The 23,339-nt window shown below is 41.7% G+C and overlaps 2 protein-coding genes and 1 long non-coding RNA gene across 13 annotated transcripts in view; 1 reads left to right on the plus strand and 2 right to left on the minus strand.

The window, feature by feature from the left end:
- The window catches only part of ZZZ3 (zinc finger ZZ-type containing 3), a 41,950-nt gene extending 40,735 nt beyond the window's left edge, over window positions 1-1,215 (minus strand). For 3 of the 7 annotated variants that reach the window (XM_081914630.1, XM_081914632.1, XM_081914628.1), the window contains exon 1: window positions 1,031-1,214. The gene's annotated coding sequence lies outside the window, so the exon portion shown is untranslated. Of the gene's footprint in view, window positions 1-459; window positions 606-1,030 lie in introns of those variants that run through there. The other 4 variants (XM_081914634.1, XM_081914633.1, XM_081914629.1 and 1 more) reach the window with 3 other exon arrangements.
- A 49-nt stretch (window positions 1,216-1,264) lies between these two features.
- On the plus strand, window positions 1,265-5,840 carry LOC309371739. Its single transcript, XR_014169269.1, has 2 exons — window positions 1,265-1,382; window positions 5,213-5,840. It is a non-coding gene; the product is annotated as an uncharacterized lncRNA (long non-coding RNA).
- The window catches only part of USP33 (ubiquitin specific peptidase 33), a 33,358-nt gene continuing 15,621 nt past the window's right edge, over window positions 5,603-23,339 (minus strand). For 2 of the 5 annotated variants that reach the window (XM_081914635.1, XM_081914639.1), the window contains 14 exons: window positions 22,524-22,664; window positions 20,540-20,652; window positions 19,709-19,881; window positions 19,523-19,617; window positions 18,917-18,950; window positions 17,002-17,047; window positions 16,010-16,190; window positions 15,742-15,868; window positions 14,053-14,219; window positions 12,184-12,265; window positions 11,483-11,591; window positions 10,790-10,892; window positions 7,605-7,673; window positions 5,603-6,765 (listed from right to left, as the gene is read on the minus strand). In XM_081914635.1, coding sequence (XP_081770761.1) covers window positions 6,608-6,765; window positions 7,605-7,673; window positions 10,790-10,892; window positions 11,483-11,591; window positions 12,184-12,265; window positions 14,053-14,219; window positions 15,742-15,868; window positions 16,010-16,190; window positions 17,002-17,047; window positions 18,917-18,950; window positions 19,523-19,617; window positions 19,709-19,881; window positions 20,540-20,652; window positions 22,524-22,664 — 1,598 coding nt within the window. In that variant the 3' untranslated portion in view covers window positions 5,603-6,607. The remainder of the gene's footprint in view (window positions 6,766-7,604; window positions 7,674-10,789; window positions 10,893-11,482; window positions 11,592-12,183; window positions 12,266-14,052; window positions 14,220-15,741; window positions 15,869-16,009; window positions 16,191-17,001; window positions 17,048-18,916; window positions 18,951-19,522; window positions 19,618-19,708; window positions 19,882-20,539; window positions 20,653-22,523; window positions 22,665-23,339) is intronic. The other 3 variants (XM_081914637.1, XM_081914636.1, XM_081914638.1) reach the window with 3 other exon arrangements.

The following is a 23,339-nucleotide window of genomic DNA, read 5'->3' on the forward strand; positions in this document are numbered from 1 at the left end:
GGCATGTCGGAAGTAGCCATGTGGCCCTGACTAAGGTATTTTGAACCAAAGGTGGGCATTGGAGGTGGTCGAACTTTGCGGGAAGAGGTTCCATGAAACGGTTTTAAAGGGCTGAGGAGCCAAGTGGGCTGACCCAAGGAGCATCAATAAAAAGATGACATGGGGGCGCCCTCAAGACTATGTGGGAACCTCTGGTGAGAACCTGAGATGCGGCGACGGGAGGGGGGGCGCCACGGAGCGGCAGTTTCGACTGTGGGGAAAGCGCAGGGGGGAGGGGAGGAGCCCGACGCGCACAAAACTCTCGCAGGTCTAACTCCCCGTGACGTTCAGCCCCGCCCCCACGCGCGTCGTCGGACTTAAAGAGGCCGGGCCTAAAGGAGCTCACGGCGCGCCGCCCCCTCCCTCTCTCTCTCCCCCTCCCACCCACCTCGCTTCCCGGTTGCCCGTTACCATTATTACCCATCACTCTCAGCGCAGCGCCGCCATCCTGCCTCCGGCCAGCTCCCACGGGAACTAAGGCTGACCTCGCGAGAACTCCCACCTCAACGCGCGCGCACACCCCTCCCCCTGCCTCCTGCGAGCCCCAACATGGCGGAAGCGTCGCGCACGTGTCCGCGTGTCCCAGATATACTGTATATACACAACAGCGCCCGCAGTACGCCGTGCGCGCTCCCCCGCGCACGTGGAAAATGGGAGGGCGGACGGACAGAGAGGAGGGAGAGTAAAATGGTCAATGGCTGAGGGAAAGGAGCGGTTACGTCGCCGCGCACGCGCACGACGCACCTTTCGGTTCAGCAGCTGGGATTCGAACGAGGCGCGCGAGCCTCCTCCTCTCCCCCCTCCTGCTCCCGCACGCGCAGGTCACATGGGGATATAATACCTCCCCCCTCCTCCTCCTCTTGTTCGCGCTCTCTCCCTTTCCGCGCTCCTTCTCCCGGCCCCCTCCCCTCACCCGCTGCACCATCCGGGTCTCTCCGCCTCACCAGTTTCACCCCCCCCCGCCCGCTCGCCCCGAGGGAGGCGGCCTGACCTGGTTGCTGAGAGACGCGAAACTCAGCCCGGTGGGACCGAAGCAGCGGCTTCTTGTTCACTTCGGTCCCTCTCAGCGGCAGCCGCATCAGACGTCAGCGCCCGCTCGCTCATCCGCCCCCCCCCCCACTACCCAACGGCCGCTTGACTCCCTTCAGCGCCGCGCGGCGGCGGCTCCGCTTCCGCTTCCTTCCCTGTCTCCCTCCCTCCCTCACCCGCCTCCCTCCCCCCCCCAGCCCCATTCCCTGCACAGCCCGCGAGTGGGGGCCGCTCCCTGCAGCTCCGCCTGCTGGTAAACGCAGGGAGGCGACGGAGGCGGGAAAGAGGCTCGGGACGGAGCCGCCCTGGAGCCGGTGGGTTGAGCAGTTGGGGCTCTTCGTAACTCTTGCCAGTGGCCTTTTTTCAGTATTAGCAAAGCCCCAAAAATCTGGAAGCACCCCAAAATGACAGATTATTGGGGCGAGAATCCTCCCACTGCTCCGCAGTTTTGTGCCCACCAGAAGTCTCTCTTGGGCGGCTTCCTGCCATCAGGTGGGGGATGGGATGGGGGGGGAGTTGACGAAAATGGGGCAGAGGCGTCTCCTATTGACATAGGAGCCGAAATATAATAAGCATTGCCATTCAAATAGTGTGCGCGCACCCAGTCCAGTGGGACGGGGCTTTCCTCCCCCCCCCCAATATTTTATTCAAGTTGGCACCCCTGCCCATGAGCCACTTCCAGTTGGTCTTCGTTGAACCCGAAGTCTCTGTTGCCACAAGGAAACATCTGGTTGCTCATTCAGGCATGCACAACTGGAAATCACCCGTTGATTTGAGAGAAATGCCTGTTTTGGATAGCTCCGTAATAACAGGGGAAGTTGCCACAATGGTGATGGGATGATGCTCGCCGTATTATTCCAAAGTTAGATATTAACTAGTTTGTCCCGATTAACCGGCTGTTATCGGTTGGGGGGGGGAGTGCACTCTGCAGCATAAGATTATGAAAGTCTGGGTTTAAAGTACTCAGTGTCTGCAAGTTGGGGGAAAAAGTTTTGCCTCCAGAGGAAATATTGCCACATGGTATAGAATCATAGAATTGTAGAGCTGGAAGGGAGCACAAGGGTCATTAATTAATATTATTAATAATAATTATTATTCTAGTATTTATACCCCATCCATCTGGCTGGGTTTCCCCAGCCACTCTGGGTGGCTTACAACATACCGTATTTTTCTGTGTATTGGACGAGGCTTTTTGACTCAAAAATCATGTCAAAAAACAGGGGTCGTCCAATACACACATAGTGGCATGGGGGGGGAGAGGCGGGGTGCCACCACCCATCCGGTTGGCAGGAAAACGGCTTCCCCGATGCCACAGCAAGTGGGGAATCATCTCAGGGTTGTTTCCTGCCCGCAGCTGTGTGGGAGGGAGAAGCTGCGCACCACTGTAAAAGTTTAAGCTGTTGAACACCTGCCTGCCAAGCACCTCAGGTGTGTAATTTGTTCCACCATAAAATTAGTAGGCCTCACTATTAAGTTATACATCATCACTCCCAAAGTAGCATTATTGATCCTATCAGCCTGAAAGTGAGGCAGGACCTCTAACCTGGAACCATACACATGCACCTTTTGCATGGGTTGCTACCATTTCAGCTACTTTTCACTGTTCACATAGATCTAGCTATGCATCCTGTTGCAGTAGGATACCCTCTTCCAATAATTTTTTCCCATACTTAGAAACGGTAAAAATTAATATTAGCAATAGAGAGCAAGGCATCTGTTGGGACATTTAGTTAGAATATGTATCTACACTTTGCATCAATCTGTTTACTCTCTTCCTCTCTTCAGATTGCCTCTTTACTAAGGAACTTCATTGTTTGTATTTATTTGTCTGAAAAGAAGCTATTGAAGTGGCCTTTAAAATGGCAGAAGTGTGGTACTGTGTGACCCATACAGCTCTCCCCACCACCACCAAATATACTGCTACATAAATGAAAAACCTAGCATTTGGGGTTCCGTGACTTCAAACACATAATTGCAGGTTGAAAATGTAAATTGCTATGTTTGGATGCTGATGAAAGCTTGTGTCATGAGACTATTTAATAGAAGCTTTGATGCTTACAATCAACCATTCTGACATCATTTTAGTTTCTTGTATTTGGTCTGTGTTCTCATTCAGTAGTAACATCTACCTAAACCAATTCTACTTTAAAGTCCATAAAAAGTATGCATTACAACTTTTTCTTAGTTCACTAAATACAAAATTAACTCTGATACACTGTCAAAAATCAAAGGATACTTTTAAGCAATAGATCAAAGTTTCAATTCAAATTTTGATTCATAGTCACTGTTTAACCCACAGAATGAAATAGCAATTAGAATTTTAGCAAGCATTAAAGAGTAGGCTTGGTAATAGGATTTGATCAAAAATTTTGTGCCTGTTTTTGTAGATACTTGGCCCTGGCTAGGATGAAGGAGACACACAAGTAAAAACATCAGTCTGTGCAATATTTCAGTTTGTTTGATCTACCATTTGAAAGTCAAGGGGAGAAAGGAGAGGGATGTGTTGCTATGGCAACAAGGACATCTGGATTTGAAATACCGTATTATACAGAAATGCACCCAGAATAGGTAAAATAGATTAAGGTAGAATAGGTTAAGCCAAATGAAGAATTAATTTTCATGAGAAATTAAATCTTCACACATTGTATGATGCACATATAACCCAATAATCCTCAATCTCCTTTTTTGGGGGTCATATTAAAAAATAGCAAGCACTTCTCAAATTTCATTTTATCAAGCCTAAAAGATTTATGAAGCCATTTATTTAAGCAAATGCTTCTGGCTTCATGAATTACTTACACCCAAAGCATTTGGGTACATACACAAATTACTATCAACATTAGATAAGGCAACTATGTTTTGCAAATAGTCATAGTATTTGCAACTGGCAAAGGCTATTTCTACATTTTTTTCTATAACCATAAAGGCTAACATACGTTCTGTGGACCAGAACCTTTGTTTTTAAGTAAAACGTGAGTGGTGCTTATGAATGTGTACTAACTTTCACACACAAAAATCTTGGGGGATTTAAAGAGAAGGTATGAAGTTTCCAAGTGCAACAAGAGAACCTCTTGATAAAAAATATGTCCTAACTTTACACCGTAATGACAAAGAAGCTAGAATTTAGATGAGACTATGATACAAATGAAGATAAATGGGAAAGTCAAGAGTCTTGTTTCTCAAAGTTTGGGTTCTCCAAAGGCAGAAAAATGATTTAGTCTACCCACAGTATTTTCCAAACAAAGTAGATGATGCACATGCATCTATATGGGGAAATATAAAGCAGAACACGGGCAACCTTCCACCACTGCCAGAAAGTCTCAAGAATCCCCACACAGAAGCTCTATTAATATGCAGAATGGCATGCAAATTTTAATGTTCAACAGTTCAGTTCTAAACACATTTATTTGCAGGCTCCATTCGATAGCCTTGTTATCTGACTCAGAAACTTACTTGTATATACACATTTTAAAAAGTAGTCTGCCACCTCCTCTCAGAAGACAGAACTTGTGGTTTTTTTATTTTAAAAAATGTCGTTTGATCCCAAGGTAGAACTAAAGATTAATGGAGTATATTCCTACTTCCTTTGTGTGTCCTTGCTTATTTAGTTACCTTACAAGAGGAATGTGGAATCTGGCCCTCCAGATACTGTGGAACCCCCCAACTCCAATCAGCCACTGACCTTATACTTACAGGTGGTAAAAGATTGGCCTCTAAGGATTTTGTAAAACCAAAATGCCACTATTTTAAAGGGCTGAGAAACTGCTTTTACAGCAGCTATGACATTACTTTGTAAATACAATTCCAAGTACTCGAGCTCTTGAAGTGTTCTCTGCTCTTTAAAAAACAACAGGCAGAAGGTAGATTCAGTGCAAATGGCCAATGTTTTTGTTTAACACAAAAATATTAAGCAGTGCAAGATCTCATTTGTCTCTTGCATATGAAGAATCTTGAGGTCTTAGTATCAAAAGTATGATATGCAAGCAACAACGGATTTCCCCCACTAATATTTTACTTCTATCCAGGGATCAAGGTGTCTTGTGCTTCAATAGTAATTTTATAAACTACTGGAGCAAAGTCCCTATCCAAAGCTTCATATTAGAACAATTAGCATTGTTCTCCCAAATAAAATTTATTTTTTTAGTGTGAAGTCAGTTCAATGGTAGATCAAATGCTTTGCATGCAGAAGGTTCCAGCTTCAATTCTCAGCATTTCCAGGTACGACTGGAGAGCCGCTGCCGGTCAGTGTAGATAATACTGAGGTAGATGGTCTGACTCAGTATAAGGCAGCTTCTGATGTTCCATTTACCAGAATGAAATTATTGTTGCACTTTCATCCTCTGGACTGCCATTTGTACTATAAGTGAACCATTTTAACTCAGAGGTGAGCATGCTTTTAAGGTTTCTCCAGTCAAAATGGATCTTCCCTTTCATTTCTGAAATTGTACATTAAAGCACAGCAGCAACCTATAATACATATTCCTAGTATATATCTTGAAGTTAAAGTTCAATCACTTGCTTAAAGTTCAAACACTTTTTATCATTTTACCATTGGTTTTTATTGAACTGGCAAATAATAATATTGCTTATACGTTAGCAATATTCAGGAACACATTTGGGTGACATTCAACATTTCAATATGAATAATCTAGAATGCTTTTGCAATCTTGCTTTGTGTTATCATTCAACATCTGACATCATAAATCATGCCAATGAGCATTGCAGAACTGTACAATAGATTTTTCCACATTAAACTATTGATGCTTTTAATTTTAAAAAAAAGACTAGGAAATTTTCAGGTGTGCAAGCCGCTAACATACCCACTTCATGCTCTCAGAACACACACTCCTAAAGACTATGAGTTTGTTTAATTACACATACTATTGATTATACTAGCTTACATTCAACAACCACTTATCAGACAGTTTAAACAGTAGAAGTTACTTACGCTGCTGACCAAAACCAATGTTTCATCTGAATCATTAGTATATATGATACACTCAAATAAGAAAATTATCTAATGCAAAGTTCATTATGTTTTTCTATAGTGCAGTGCAAATAAAAGTGAAGCATAACTTTTCCTGAGTTTTCTTAGGATGTTAGAACCATTTTTTTACAATCTCACCAACAGCTTAAAATATTTATATTTCATTTTTTATATATGCTAAATTGATATCCCATCTTTCCACCATGTGGTGTTAAAGACCCTTTAAATCTTGTCTTGACAAGACCCGATATGAAAGAGCCTAGAAATTCATAGAGATATTGAAAAGAACAGTTAAATCCTTCATCTCTACTTTGCATATGTACAGTTAATGTAGAACAAGGAAGTTACCCTAAGGTCTGATAGGTTCTAAAACATTTTTAGAATTTATATATTACAAGTTTAAATTTGTTTTTCACAGACACAATAATGCCCAATCTCCTGTTATCTCACAGGGAAAACAAAAATAAAACAGAAAAACAGACAAAAAAAATCTTAGGAATGTATGTTGTTAACTGGATGCTATCTCATTAGAATTTATCCTTGGGTTGGTGGCTACAGACCACGTGTTTCTAACTCAATCTTATCTTCAGTTTGTAACGATTCAGGTTCAATTTGAGCAACAGGTGGTCGCAGGATGATTTCCGGTCCTCCCCCATAGATGGACTGTAGAAAATTCCATGTTTCTTCAGAAATCTGTCCAGAATCAGCTCCTAAAAAAAATTTCGGTGAAGGTGAAGCCGATATTCAACTAATGATTTTTGAAAACAATCTGCTTATAAGTGATACCAAGCTCCAAATCCAAGCACAGCAGTGCATGCAACTCAAGTCAATTACATTCCACATACTTTGGCATTTTGTTCTTACAAGTAAATATTTTATAAAACTTGAAGGGCTTGACATTTACAAGGAGACTTAATGTTATAGAGGAATTCTGCTATGCATAAACTTCACTCTCACTCTCTCATTTTTAAGTCAACATCTTGGAACAGCTACCCACACATTTTCAAAGGTTTTCAACCCTTCACCCCCTTAGTAATCATGTGGACTAAAAAGCTGCATGTTATCCAAAGGTTTGTACAGCAACTGCTGGTAAATCCATGCTGCACAGACTTTTAGATATGAAGTTTCATAGTCGTTAATTTTTGCCTTCAACATAAAATGTCATTTAAAAAAAGCAAAAACAAAAAGAATATAGAGAGCTGAAGTATAGTACTGCTGTTTTAAATGGAAGCTAGTAATCTTGAAACAACATCTCAAAACACCTCATATATGTGTTCAAAGTCAGTGCAAGTGTGTTTTTAATGATGGAACAAACAATTTTTAAAACTGCCAAGTTTTGATACTTCCTAAGGTTTTATTGACTTTCTGTTTTTTTTTATCTATATCTGTTTCATCTACCCTGGGACCTTATGTAATGCAAGGAGCTTTTAAAATGGACTAATCAATAAATGAACAGAAATAGAAACAAAACTGTAGAAAGACATGCAAGTAGTCACTAGCAGAAAAAGAAAAACTGCATGCATAAGAGATTGTATCAATAGAGTCATACCTTGTTTCAGAACTACAGATCCACATTTATTGACAGCAATTTTGGCATTGTCAATGGGCCCTGGAGGATCTAGTGATAGAAAAATGTTAGCATGTAAGGTAATAATGAAGTGATATTATTTAAAACAAAAACACCTCAGAAAACTACTCTAGTACTTTCTTCATTTTCCATTTTTTCTCTTTTGGAGGTGTAGCTAACAATGACCGCTCCCCGCTTAAAACGGGGGGCACCCTTTGCGTGGACGCGTGCAGCCCCTAGACCTGGAGCGGCTCCAACAGCATAGGCTAGGCTATGCCATCCCTCAGGTGGGATACCTGGAGGTCTCCGCCTACCTCAGTCAGTTGTCCAATCCCACCTGGGGGAAAGGGTTGCCAAGGAGACCAGGCCAGGTGGGGGAGGGATTACCTGCCCACACAAAGGAGGGAGGATTTTACCTGGGAATTCTCACATGCTTGTGGAGGCAACCCGGCACAATTTTCCGGGCATTCCTTTCGTATCGGTGCAGCAACCACGGCAGCTGCGAGCGGCCTCCCGGCCGAACACATAAAAACAATGGGGCGGTGGCGTTCAGCTGCCTTCAAAGGCTACATTAGATACAACCAGCAGGCACTGACAGATACCATATAATCCTTTCTTTCAGGCCCAACCCCCAAACATGTGTGGATCTTCGGCCACAGCATAGTGCATTGGGCGGCCATCCATGCCACTACTGGTCCAGGCGGAGAACATCTGGGTCTGCAGCCAAAGATCTCCATTTCCTGGTTCGGACAACGGGGAATGCGGTGGGATGCCCTGCTCCCTAGGTTGCGTCACGAACTTGCGTTCCGCCACCCGCCAAGCGCGGTTGTGCTCCACCTCGGTGAAAACGACTTGGTCGTGCGTAAAAGCATAATTCTGATCAAAACAGCGATCGCAGACCTGGAAAGCATACACGCCACTCACCCCAGTATCACATTTTTCTGGTCCGAACTTCTGCCACGCTTGCATTGGCGTGGCAACATCAAACCCACTAGACTGAATTACACGGTGGAAAAAATCAATAGGGCAGTGCGCTCTGCGACCACTCGCATGGGAGGTCGGGTCGTGAAACACCCCAACATTAAAGTTTACATGCAGGAGCTATTTCGGCCCGATGGCGTGCACCTATCGGACCTTGGTAACGAGCGTTGGCTGAGCGACATCAGGCATGGCCTGATTGACTGGTTGGAGGATGGCAAAGGCGTTTTTCAGATGTAGGTAGTCTTGGCGGCGAGACCGCAATCTTTGCGGTCTCGGGTGGCGGTATCAGGCCTTGGGCGGAATCCTTTTGTCCATCTTCCTCTTTGCGGCGGCGATACCAGGGTTCCCCGTTAAAGGGGTTTCTGAAGGGAGGCTTTGACCGTACGCCGGAAGGTCGTCATTGCTCTCCCCTGCGGCGGCGGCGTTACGGGGGCGGCTATCTCTGCTTGAACATATGTTCTCCAGAGCCGGCCCATCCCCCACACACACACTGGATAACCCTGATGCTCCCTAGGTCCCCGGCTGGGGACTGGGGAGGGAGAACGCCCAATGCCTGAGCCAAGGTCTACCCACATTTGAAATTTAATAAAGTTGTGGCCAATTTAATCCCATAGCACGTTGTCTTGAGTCGTTATTCCACATGACGGGGGGACCGCGCAGGATCTGGGGACTCCGCCTGTCCACGCAATGACCGCTCCCCGCTTAAAACGGGGGGCACCCTTTGCGTGGACGCGTGCAGCCCCTAGACCTGGAGCGGCTCCAACAGCATAGGCTAGGCTATGCCATCCCTCAGGTGGGATACCTGGAGGTCTCCGCCTACCTCAGTCAGTTGTCCACTCCCACCTGGGGGAAAGGGTTGCCAAGGAGACCAGGCCAGGTGGGGGAGGGATTACCTGCCCACACAAAGGAGGGAGGATTTTACCTGGGAATTCTCACTTGGCTCCAGAGCTTCTCCCACCCTACCCACCCTCAGTCAATGTCTTATGTTGCAGGTTAATTTTCCTCACATGTTTTGCAAGTTAATTTTCTTCACAGGTATGCGGGCGCTGCTACGTTAAGGTCGCTGTTAAAGGGCCGGAAAGGAATTTCCCTGCATTGGCAGGTTTCGCCTTTCCCGTAGCAAAACGTCACAACTTTGGCAGTATCAGGCCTTGGGCGGAATCCTTTTGTCCATCTTCCTCTTTGCGGCGGCGATACCAGGGTTCCCCGTTAAAGGGGTTTCTGAAGGGAGGCTTTGACCGTACGCCGGAAGGTCGTCATTGCTCTCCCCTGCGGCGGCGGCGTTACGGGGCCGGCTATCTCTGCTTGAACATATGTTCTCCAGAGCCGGCCCATCCCCCCCCCACACACTGGATAACCCTGATGCTCCCTAGGTCCCCGGCTGGGGACTGGGGAGGGAGAACGCCCAATGCCTGAGCCAAGGTCTACCCACATTTGAAATTTAATAAAGTTGTGGCCAATTTAATCCCATAGCACGTTGTCTTGAGTCGTTATTCCACATGACGGGGGGACCGCGCAGGATCTGGGGACTCCGCCTGTCCACGCAAAGCATTACACACTTAAAAGTTATTAGTAAAGGAGACAGCATATCCAGGAGCACAATTCAAAAACTCATCTACAAGAGCAAAAGAACTGCCCATCTTCAGATGGACTTTTGCTTCCTTTTTTGGCACAGCAACCACCCTACACTGTAAACAGCTTTTAAAAATACATCTGAATCATCTCCCAAAACTTTAGATGATATTTACAGGCAACTATCCATTAAAACTGTCGTGAAGTCTTTTAAACTGATCTCTAGAATCATGCTTGCAAATAAAGCACATTCTCCTCTGGTGTCTTAATAGCTAGCTAGTGTTGTAGCTTCCTACATCCTATTCTGTTTTGTTTTGTTTTGTTTTAGGTACTAAAATAGGTACTCCAAAACTCGGACCTCCAGCTGTTTTGGGACTACAACTCCCATCATCCCAAGCTAACAGGATCAGTGGTCAGGAATGATGGGAACTGTAGTCCCAAAACAGCTGGAGGACAGAGTTTGGGGATGCCTGTACTAAAAGCTCTTCATAAGAGTTGGTATATGCCTTATGACAGGGTTTTTTTTAATTAGTAAATTACTGTGATAAAATTCTAAGTGCATGCTATAAAAGGTACATCCTACCTACTTGATAAGAATTTTGAAATCTACTCACCACTGTCCTTGCCCTTCACAAACCCTTCCCATTCTCTGAACCACTGCATACTGATGCAATAGAATATGGATGGAAACTCCTCCTCTTGGAAGGCTCTGTTGAGCTGAGAGACACAAAGCAAGCTCTAAAGCACTTGATGAAATTGTGATGCCTTCTCAAGAGAAGCAACTGAAATATTCTTAACAACTTTTTGACAATTTAACCACGAAAGCACACATGAGCTTGTATCTGAAGCATTCTATGAATCCTGACCCAATATTGAAATCTCACCACTGGTACCCCACACTCCAATGTGGATGCTATGTGAATATGAAAGAGTCTTCATGAAAATAGAATATCCACTACTGTAAAAGGCTAACTTTTCTTCAGTACAAAAATACTGGACTGGATCCTGAGTCAGCAGTCTTTAAATCTATGGGCTCCTTCTATTTGGGGAAGGGCTCTTAATCTTGCCAGTGAAAAGAGATGGGGAACATATTATTTTCACTTTCTTCCTTCTGCACACCCATGCCTCATGCCACACTGTCCCAGAAGGGCATATGCCTTGCCAGACCAGATTTCCAGAAGGCTCAGGGGCTGCTGGAGAAAACCATGGGAGTGTCATGTGAGCAAAATTCTACTCACAGGTTCCGGATCACTGTTTTTATGAAGTTTAAAGAAGAAGAACTTAACAAGCGAGAAGGAATGTATTACCCGAATAAACATTTCCAGTTCTGTCTTCCTTCTTTTCTCTATTTTTTCTGTTTCCATTTGACAGGTATGACAAACATAGAGATGATTCACAGCTGGTCCTCCACCATACCTGCAATCACAGAATATTAAATGTCATTTTAGAAGGATCAAAAGTTGTGCATTGAACCAAGTTGTTCTTTGCTTGAACAATAAATGCTGTAATTTGTTCAGCACCAGTTTCCTATGTAGGTAATATTTCATCAATAGGAGCAACTTCCCTGAAAAATAAGCCACAACCATTTTAGTTGTGCACAACTATTACTGAAAGATAGCTTCTCTCTCTCGTGTTGGTATTCACTGGTGTAATTCTTGGAAGGCTCTTTAATGCAGCAAAGGCTCAAATGAATGGAAGGCAGGGATATTATTTTGCCCATTCTCCCTTCCTTCAGTATCACCTCATGCCCTTTTCTGGCAGCTGTGAGGGGAAGAGATGATGATGATATTATTATTAATAATAATAATAATAATCCACTCTCCTTCTGTACACAGAAGCGTATGCTGGATTAGACCATACCATGAGCAAACCGCCATTACTGGATAAAACACAAAATCTGTATCAAAATGTGAAGAGGCTTTATAGACAAATAACTTCTTGTATTTATGTACAGTATATGGACGAAACATCAAAAGCAATTCATTTCATCTTGTAAACAACAGCTTACCTGCTATACAAGTTGTCCCATATATTTTGAGGTAGCACTACTACAAGGTCCTCTATAGAAGTAGCCTTGTGTGGAGGAACTCCTGAGGAGCAGACATAGTAAAAAAAAAAAAATCAAGCAAAACTATTTACTATATGGTCATGTTAACTATTAAAGAATATAATATGCTTCAAAAAGCCTTACCAATGAATACAGTTTGAGCAGGGGAAGGGGAATACAACTTCTGTCACAACCAGCTTTCAGCAACTTGTGCAATTTAATTGTCAGAACAAATGCATGCTATAGCTTTCCCAGAAGTGATAAGGGAGATCATGCTAGATTTGAGCTTGAAACGCACTTGTGACATGAATATGTATGCAAAGATTCAAAATATCTTAAATTTGCACAATAGTTATCAAATTGCAAAACAGAATATTTCAAACAATTGCACAACAGATTTCCTCATCCCTAACCTTTCTTTAGTATCTACCCTTTCTATTTTTGTCTTCAGACTGCTCCTGTACCACAACTATAGCTGTCATTTATACCTGGTGCATCTAGCAGGACCCCCAGTAAGATTTAAGTGAAAGTGGTTTCCAAAATCTCTCACATGAAGGAAAAGCCCTCTTAAAGGGCTGTGGAGCTATGGCAGCATGGGTCAATCCATCTCATTGCTACATTTCTGGGTGTTTGGACAGCAGTTGCAGAAATGGTTCAGGTCATTGGAAGGTAGTCACTGCTTTCCACCTTCCAAGGTAACCCACAGCAGCCATGACAGGCCATGGGTTTTCAGGCAGGATACGGGTTGTCGGAAGCTGTATCCTTGTTGGTATGCTCTGCCTTGCCTGTGCAGTCCGCCTTGCTACTTGTAAGTTGAACCCAATAAAACTGTGTTGTGCCTTTTCTCAAAAATTAAGAAAAATGTCCCACACCTATTTTTCACCCCATCCCAGCTCTCTTCCTACCCCTGTGAACACAAGTATATATGCATTAAAAAAATGTCCTTCACATCAACATTTGATAAACAGAGGTCTGATTTTCAAACTTTAAACAAAGAAATTATGACCCAAAGCAAATGTGGAAGCTAATACTGCTTTTCCTTAATATTATTCCACAGAGAAGTGTGTCAATCCATCAAAAGAGCAGAAACAAGTTATCATGTATGTAAGATTATTTATGCAAATACCAGCCACAGCCAGACAACTGATATGATCTTGTAAGAATTTCAGGAACGGGAAAACAAAATCAAACAAACCGTTCCCCAAATTCAAGCTTTGATGGCAGCAGGATAAAGAATGGTTTAAAGAAATCTGTGTATTTAGGAGCTTACAATTTAAGGATGCCTTGTATTTTTGTTCTCTAACCTAAGTCTAACCGCTGCCAGTTTTATTGTCAATCTGCTTGAAAATTAGACGGCATGATCATCTTTCAATTGATTTTTATAATGCAAAAATTTAAAGACCCAAATAAAATCAGAAATGTTCTGCCTGTCAATGCCTGAAGCAGTAGGAAGGAAAATGGGGTAAAAAGAATACAAGCAGTAAATAATGTGCTGATTTTATTATGGGTTTAAAATTAAATACTATTATCAGTGAGTCATTGCTGACAAGTAAAGATATACCAACTGCTGCACCATTCAGCTAACAAGCTAAACAACTTATATCTATGGTTGTAATTCTTAACCAGCAATATCCCTCTTCACATTTCAAAGATGATTGCCTGAAGAAGTTAAGCTCAAACAGAAGCCATATCTGAAATAGATGGGACTATTTCAGAGGGAAGTCAGGCTATGACTGCCAAGTAGAGAGTCAGGAAGTTGTCACACTACGTGATGAGATAACTTATTAGATAACATACTCAATTATGTATGATGCATAATTATGTTCTCACCTCCATGTATGCAGAGGAAATCATTATTTGAAATAGGTCCTGGTTCTGCAAAAGTCCTGAATTTGTTCAACCACTGTCTGGAAATATAAAACTGGAGGAGGCTTGGTTCCATTATATTAAGGCTTGATACCTTCTGTCTCTCTTTCTTAGCTTCTTCATTGCTTTTTCTATTACAATAATGAAAAGAGGTAATACTGAGAACATTAAGTAACATCAATAATCATTATTATATCCATATGAGATTATTTCAATTTGTGTGAAATAAAATGCAAGTTTATACACTATGCTAATTGTAAGTCACTGGAAAGAACTGCCAATAAAATAAAGTGCAGTGTTTCAAATTTGGATGTGTTCCAAGTAAAAAATATTTAGGATATAGTAACTGGAAATATGAATACGCTAACAAGGCAGCACATATTTATATTTGTGTGTGCACATCAGAAGCATACGTAACTCCTGAGCTTTATTTTAATAGAAGGAATTGATCTGCACACATTACTGGTACAGATGTCAATTAAGTACAGTTACAATTAATTTGAAAATTTGCTCCCCGGTTTATCAGAATCTATGTACTTGAGGTCAACCTCTAGTTCTAATGCTTGCAACACAAAACAGTTTCCCTAATAACATGTTTAGCTCTTTACATAATTTGGCTACTGTTATTTGTTAAGAGGTTAAATTTATTATCCCATTTATTAGAATGTATTTGCTTTTTAGACTGGAAGAGTAGTTCCCTCTCTCCCTGGCCCTATTCACATTTCAATAAAAGCTCAGCTGCAGGAGCTCATAAATTTCAAGCTACTACAGTGAATCCCTTTGTCCTCCAGCTTTCAGCTGCTGAACTGTGAAGTGTTCCTTCTACTGCAGTTGAATTCTATCTGACTCCAGAATCCGTCCTACATGCATTCTCCTATGAATTTAAATGAGGAAACATCAGCTATTAATTCAAAGTGAACTATGCACAGTGTCCAATTTCACTGTGGCATCCTATCTGTGAATTTTCATCAAATATATTACAATTTATTTGAAATGAAATGAATAATATTCAGGTTTTAAGTCAATTTAGCTTACTTTCTAATTTTGCAATAAGAATGCATGGCTGTCAAAACAATATTTCCAGAGATGTTAGAATCTGTGGTCTTAGAGAATATTGGACTACCAATCCCATCATCCCTAACTACTGCCCAAGCTGGCTGAAGATAATGGGAGTTGGAGTCCAAAAATATCTGGAGGGCCACAAATTCCCAGTTCCTATTATAAATAAATACTACAGAAGACCAGAGGTCTCTACTTTTACATAGATTGATGTTAGGGCCATGGTTCAGTATGTTTCAAGAATATTGTATTGTAAAAAATGCTCGGGGGCGGGGTGGGGAGCTAGGAAAAATTAAGTCAGTAGAAAGGCCCAGCAAAAGAAGCAGAATGAGTTGAAAAACATGAAAACTGTGGGAAAATACACTACCTCACTGCAAAGTAGCATCTTAAAAGAAGTCACGCTTTCTGTTACAGCTGATTACAGCTGATCAGAAACTCTAACCATTGGAAAGTATTATCCAGCTCTTTGGAATACTCTCTTGAAACTCATGCAGGCAAAAATTAACAGCTAATATGATCAAATACCATGCATTGGGTACTAACAAGAAATTTACTCAAGACAGTATTTCAAATCCTTGTCCCTTGTTTTCTCACCTGTAGAAGAGAACATAAGCTTCTGCATTTTGAACTGTTGATTCAGTGACTTCTGTGACACTCTGATCATCAAACTCATACCATCGATTATTTAAGTTGTTCCGGCAATAAGCTATATAATGTCCATCTAAATTCAAGAACAGTTAAGATAATTTTTTGTCAAAGTACTGTAAGACAATCCAAAACTAAAACATATTAACACAACTATTTGATTCCACTCGTTGCATAATATGGATCCAGAAAGAGAATATATACTATATATACTTACTGATGGCAGTTCCATGGTGACAGATTACCGATAAGAGATCATACATCACTATTTGAGTTGGACTGTCTTTGGCAAGAAAAGGTTGAAGATCAAGTCCTTCCAAGGGAAAGGATACATGAGTCCCAATTTTCGTGGAAAACATAAGGTCATGCCTGAATCTTTTGAGATGAATGCACAATATCTATAAAGAAGAGTAGACACTCATTCAAAAACTGATGCTTCACAACTTAATACTAATATAAAAGGCAAGCATTTTACTACTGCTACCTTGTTATTAAATTTATTGCGTTCTGTCCTGCCTTCTCTCTCTCTTTTTTTTGTTTTACAAAAAAGGGATGTTCCATGGGCCACTTTACATAATACTACCAAAGATTTGTGTTTAGTTCGGTGAATAAGGATATTTTCCTGCACAGATGTACACTTTTGTAGAAAAACCTCCCCATGTAACTGGTTATAATGGAAGATTATGGGTTGTATCCAATGCCACCTATGTGGAAGCAGAATGAACTTCTGCTTGCACTATGGAACTTCACCTTCCTCTCTCTCTCCCACGCAGCCTACTACATGCCCTCAAAATCTGCTGGATGGTTGATGGACGCTCTGGAGCAGATTTTTGGGAGCACGGAGGCAGCTGCAGATGCTTTGTAAAAAAAATTACTGAGTGCCATGCAGTTGCGTCCATGTGCCTGAAGCACTGATATGCACTTGTGCAATGGGCTGGAGGATGCTCCAGATCTGGGTACATGATGCAGGGGGGTGGGGGAGGGAGAGTACAGGAAAGCCCATTGTACAAGTGGATATCTGATCACACGTCATCAGCTTTTAGCCTTTTGTGTAGGTACATTGCCATTTTTAATATCTTCATCTGAGTAAGTGTGCAAATGTGACTAGATAAAAGCATCTTTCGGGAAGCCAGAATGCAGCTTTCACACCATATTCACAACTATCTATTATGGAAAAACAACACTATTATTTTTTTTAAAATGGAATACCTCAGGAAAGTGTTGAACTTTGCAGAATTTTACTCCATTTCTTAACCTAAAACAAATTTAGTAAAGTTGTAAAAAAGTATCCAATGCAAACATTTAAAATAATGACGTTTTAAATACTGTACAATACACTCGATATTTCAAAATTGCTAACTAGGAAAAGGGCTATCATCTTCAAAAGAAATCACAAGGTTGGAAGTGATCAGAAATTAATTAGATCTTATTTTCACAGACACAAGGCATAAGTCATAAATATGATCAATTTGCACATCATAAGCAATCATTCCTTCTTGGCAACCAATGTAATCAGCATATATCAGAAAAGGCAATGTGGGTCTCCTGTTTATTAATACAAAAAGCATGCAGCAAATGCACACTCAGAGGAACATTAAGCATAGCTGTGGAAGGAGAAGTCACAGCATGCCCTCAACTAGCCTCTCTGAGGGGTACTCAAGTTTTACTCAGAGTAGACATACTGAAACTATAATGACTAGGTTAGATCCATTAATTTTAGAGGTCTCCTTTGAGTAAAACTTTATACTGAGAAAAAATGGGGAAGGACATTGTATTTGATTGCAGGCCCAGAATCAAAGTGGGCTGATGATACCAGTCCTCTGAACAAAACACCTGTTATTTTTTTGCTAGTATCAACTAATTAAAAAAACACGAATCAGCCCCTTGTAGAAGCCAAAGGTACTGTCACTTATGCAAGGAGGGAACTTGCCAAATTCTGCCATTTTCTCCCAGCTCAGTGGCAGTCCCCCAACACTGCCTTGAAAGGTATTCAAGAGGGTCCCCTGATTCTCATGAGCAACCTCTTATTTTCCTTATTTCTTTATTAAATTTCGATACTGCCTTTTATCCAAGGATCACAGGGCAGTTTACAATATTAAAAGCCCCACACTGGGCAAATGATTCCTCCACTGCAGGGGGTTGGACTAGATGACTCTCATGATCCCTGCCAACTCTATGATTCTACAATTCTATCTTTGCTTCTGTTTGCAGCCTTTTGCACCAGTGTCCCTACAGCCCTCATGAACCTTGGGCCAGGGGGCAGAAGAGAACTGAAAGGAAGCCTAGAAAATCTTTCTGTATAGTTCAATGCATCTGTGCACTTATGGACATAGGGAGATGCTGTATGCCAGGCATGTCCAGCTAGTAGGGTGTGATCTACGATCCAATATAAAAACTGGCAGTGATCTACCACCCAGGGATGGGTGCAGGGTGGGTGGACGATCCCGATCCTGCCTTCTCCGCCCGCCCCCGCCTCCCTCCACCCATGCACAGGCGATGCTGTTGCTGGTCCTGATCCTGCCTTTCCTCGTCAGAGACCTGGCTCCTTCTCGCCTCCCTCCTCCTCCCCCCCCCCAGCACATCTCTCTCGTCAAACCAGTTGGGCTGCGGAGCTCTTTCATGCCCAACTTTGGAGCCGTTGTCTTTCTGGCTATTGAGGAGCATGCTGTGCTCCAGCTTCCTTGGGTCCACGATCAACCCAGATCAACCTTCAGGTGTCTTCTAAAAGTTTTATAGTTCTTTATCTCCTTGACATCTGATCAGCAGGCAGATATCCTGCACATCTTGTCAAAACCCTTGTGTGAGGAGTGAGAATCCTTGTGTGAGGAGTGAGAATCCTTGTGTGGGAAAGGGAGAGGCAAATTTTCCTGCACTCTGTCTTTACTTGCAAAATGCTTTTTCCCACTTCCATCTTTCTGAAAAGAAAGAGGTACATACTTTGGATCCTCAGGCTGTGTTTTGTAGGCAAAGGCAATGGAGACTTTTGTTGCAGAACAAGATTTGGGAGAAGTGGGAGGAAGGGGAAGTCCCACTGTATCTGCTGCTGCAATTCTGGATCTCATCCAACAGCTTTTAAAGCAACCACATATATCAAATTATAAGAATTTAAGAGCAGGCCACTTACTTTTTACACTTTTCACAACTGTACATATTGTCACCTGTAGACATTGCGGGAAGGAAAGCACAACCATTATTCTAAAAACATATTCCCACCACAGCCTGCACTGAGCTTTTCTGACACTAAGTATTCAAGACATTCTAGCATCAGGAATACATGCACTACATGGGCTTTCACTGACTAGATATCCGCCCAGATAGCTTAAAAATATTTTTGTTAATAAATTGTAAGATTAGGCCATAGGAAGCTGCATTATAGTGAGTCTGACTACTGATCCATCAAGGTCTATACTACAAAGGCAGACCCTCTCCTAACCCTACTTGAAGATGCTAGGGATTGAATCAGGGATTTTCTGCATTCAAAGCAGCTGTCCTACCAATGAGCCACAGCCCTTCCCATAAATGAAAATGAGATTATTTTAAATTAAAGGGATAAAATTTCTACACTGGCTCATTTTAACCTTTGCTCTGTTGAATATATTGTCAACTGATGGTTCCACAACAGTGTAAAAGGGAACCTTTTCTAGACCTTTTAAATGCGAAAATAGGTGCAAAAAGTAAGAGGTATGGTGCTCATATTTAGTAAGACATGTGAAAAATATGAATTTCTTACCTTTCAGTTCATCTCTAGCAAAAAAGGCAGCAAGACAATCTTGTAAGGTTACTGTTGGACCCCAAAACCAGCTAGGAACACATGAGACAACAAACCTGAAACATCATTGACAAAAAAACAGCAAATGTTCTGCCAGTACAGCAGAAACATCAGTTTAAAATGTTCAAGCAATGCAAAGAAACAAACCTTTTGAAGTATTCCATGAAAAAGGCTATCCAGCCCTGAGGAGCATATGCTTCACCGCAAGAGCCTGCCTTGATAAGAGAGGTCTGATGACTTGCCGAATGCAGCTTAGCAAGGTCTTCCTTGCCTGGAATAGGCAATGACAAGTCCTGGAAAGTCTCCAGGGTCACTGACACCTATTGCCAAACCAAAGGGAAGATGATTAGGCCAACGCCACCTTCTTTTTAACTGACCCAATAAAATTCTATATTTAAAATTATCAACATTAAATTCCACTTGTGGCTAATTACAGTGCTTTGCTCCAATAATACCACTAGATGGCAAACTACAGGCAATTGCAGGTAACTCACAACCTTCATGCATATAACTTGTGCACATTCAGCTTTACGTACTTGGCAATAAAAAAAAAACTTAAAAAGGGAGCGGGCTTCCAGGAAAAAAGACTTTGGCATTCCCATTCATAACCCAATGCGTTCTGAGTATACACAATTTTGGTTTTAGGCACTATGCCCGGAATGTAACCCCAAAGTAAGTCGAGAGTTGCCTGGATGCATCCACTGTAAAGTACTGCAGTACTATGTGAACATGAAAATTAACCGTAGCTGTTTGGGACTAAACTAAGCTGAAAAAGCTATTAAGAACAGGAAACAGACCAGCCTAAAACTATGAGGAAGTCCGAACTAGAATAATCCAGGAACTGTTTGCATATTTCAAGTGGATGAATAAATATATTCATGCTTCATTTTTAACAACTTCTTTTACCATATAAGGGAAGAAAACTTACACAAGTACTAACGGTGTATGTAGCAACATTTATTTTATCCCTTCACTTACCCGGTCACATGTTAGACATTGTACTGAACTTATGATAGTCCCATCAAATATGTCAGAAATAACACTTCTGAATTTTTTGTGTTTCTTCTTTTTGGGGGAACATATGGTTGGAACTGAAAAGAAAAAGAAAAGAAAATTAAAATCAGGACAGAGTTGAAGTACAGTAACTTTTTAGTCTACTCTTCTTCTGGTCTCTGTGGCACAATGGGTCAGTGAATCTGGCTGTTAACCAGAAGGTTGGTGGTTCAAGCCCACCCAGGGATGGCTGTGGGCAGGATTCCTGCATTGCAGAGGGTTGGAGTAGATGACCCTTGGGGCCCCTTCTAACTCTACAATTCTATGATTCTAAGAATACCAGACCTATAGTTAATTCTCCCTTTCTAATACTATTTTTGAGAACTCCACTACAAAACATACAGAAAAATAACTTCAAGAGCAGAAGACATCTGATGACAGCCCTGTTTAGGGAAGCTTTTAATGTCTGACGGACTAGTGTATTTTAATATTTTGTTGGATGCCACCCAGAGTGGCTCGGGAAACCCAGCCAGATGGCTGGGATATAAATGATAAATTTATTTGTTGTTGTTGTTGTATTATTTTTAATATACAGTGAGCCGAAAAGCAAATCCACTTTATTACAAAACAAAGCTTATTGAGCTGGCTAGGGTAGCAGATTCTTTAATATAATTCTACAAGGGGAGATAGCAGTGTTCACACAAAACATACATTAAGTACATTTCACATTAACATGGGGTCTTTGGCAGAAGACCTCACTGCTCCCATGCCACAAATCTGCATGACAGATGATGATAAGAACACAGCCAACAGTTTGACTATACAAAATGCAACTTCTAGACAGGGCTGTCCCACAAAAATTATATCTAATAAGGAAATTTGGTACAGACAACAAATGACTTAAAGGTTCTATTATGATTTCTGCAAGTCTTCTGGCTTTGAACAAATCACTGGATCTTTCAGATCTGCTGAGAGACAAAGGCCTTGCTTTGTACATGCAGCAAAATATGATAGCAGAATGGACTGCACTACTTCAGACCGCAGGTTGGAGATAAACCTTTTTAAGTGTTCCTCCATATAAACACACCCTGAAAGTGGAAAACTAACAGACTCAGGGAAAAGATTCAGACCTATCCCTCTCCTTCTGTGCTAGTTTTCTATTTACAAAGAAACTTAAAATAAATTCAGAATGTGATTCTGCACCTGCAGCCTGAACTGGCGCAGTCCGTTCTATCACCTCAGCCCTCTGCCACTAAATTCTCACCTCATTCTGCTGCATATACAGACCCAGACAAAGACAGCCTCACATGCAGTGTCCACAGCACAATCCAGAGAGACTGTATGTGGCTCAATCCCTACTACTATGTATGTGTCAGAAGAAGAAAACTCCTGTGTGTCAGGCAACGGAGACATAAATGTGCAAAAGCATCTTATGAAACAAAATAAAAAAGTTTAAATACAAACTAGAAGAGAATTTTCTTAGCTAGCTTTTAAAAGAACTGGCTACATGAAAGTATGAAAAGGAAACAAAGCAGATGAAGGAATAAAATGTGACTGGAAAACAATAGGATATTTTAAGCTGCTCTGACAAATTTGCCAAAATGATGCAACTCCCCAGAGACATACAGTAAATACATAGAGGCTTTGGTGCTGGTGTTTGGTCCCTAGACAGAAATCTTGTGCTTGCTGTTTATGTTATTGTCTTAGCATTTTGTTGATGGAATGACATACCCAAAGCCCTCAAAATAGTAAGGGGCATGGGAACAAATAAAGAGTTCTTAATGTCCAGTCTCACTGCTGGCACCCACCAGACCACAGTGTAATACTGAAAGACCAACATCCATTTCCAATATGAATTTATGAAAGGGGGTGGGTGAATCAAACAACTTAATGTTGTTATTTTAATCATTTAAAAGTGTTAGGACCAATATAGGAGAAAAGCACCAAGTAACATTAGGGAATGCTATACCTTTTTTGTTCAAGGGTGCCAGTCCAGACCAGAAAGTACCTGATTTGGGAGGGCTGGTTGATAAACGTGCATTCCCCCCATCTTTTGAAGGAAAACTTTGTGGCATAGACACATCATTCATATGGACATCATTGATATAGTCTGTAAAACACATTTCAGCCAAATAAGTATTACAAAATTAAAATGAACCAAGAGGATGGAGTTAAAAATTAACACTAACTGCCCAGAGTCCTATTTGTTATTAAGTTTAAGAAGCAGAGTCACAATGCCCTTCAAAAGAAAAAGAAAAAAAAAACCTGGAATCATGAGCAGGGTAGAAAATGAACAAAGGAAGAATGGAAAAGGATATGAACCAAAACTGCCATAATAGAAAAATTAAGCAAATGAAAAATTAGAAGTTGCAAAGGAAAATAGAGCAGGGACTAGTGAAGGAAGAGGGACACTATGGAAAGACTGTTTAGAAACTACAAAAAGTGTGTATTTTGCCACATCCAAGACATCATTCAGCTCAAATTTTACCCCAGACAGCAGCAGCTTTCATACTGGCTAAAATGTCTAGCGTCAACCAGGTATTTCAGCAATATTGCCATGGGGTCATCACACTCTTTAATCATAACTTAGAGTAAATGCATAGCTTCTGTGAAAAATGCACATACATGTAAGTTTCAGTTTGCAAAGAAAAGGTCATCTCATTACACAAACAACTTTCCATTTCTGCCAACGTGGGGGTAGAAATTGTCAAGTAAATGAGCAAACACTCATTTCCCTAATACACAAATGATCACATACACACACCACTCCATTCCAGCCCCTTCT

This window comes from Podarcis melisellensis (genome assembly GCF_964234715.1).
Source record: "Podarcis melisellensis genome assembly, chromosome: 6".
Lineage (NCBI taxonomy): Eukaryota > Metazoa > Chordata > Lepidosauria > Squamata > Lacertidae > Podarcis > Podarcis melisellensis.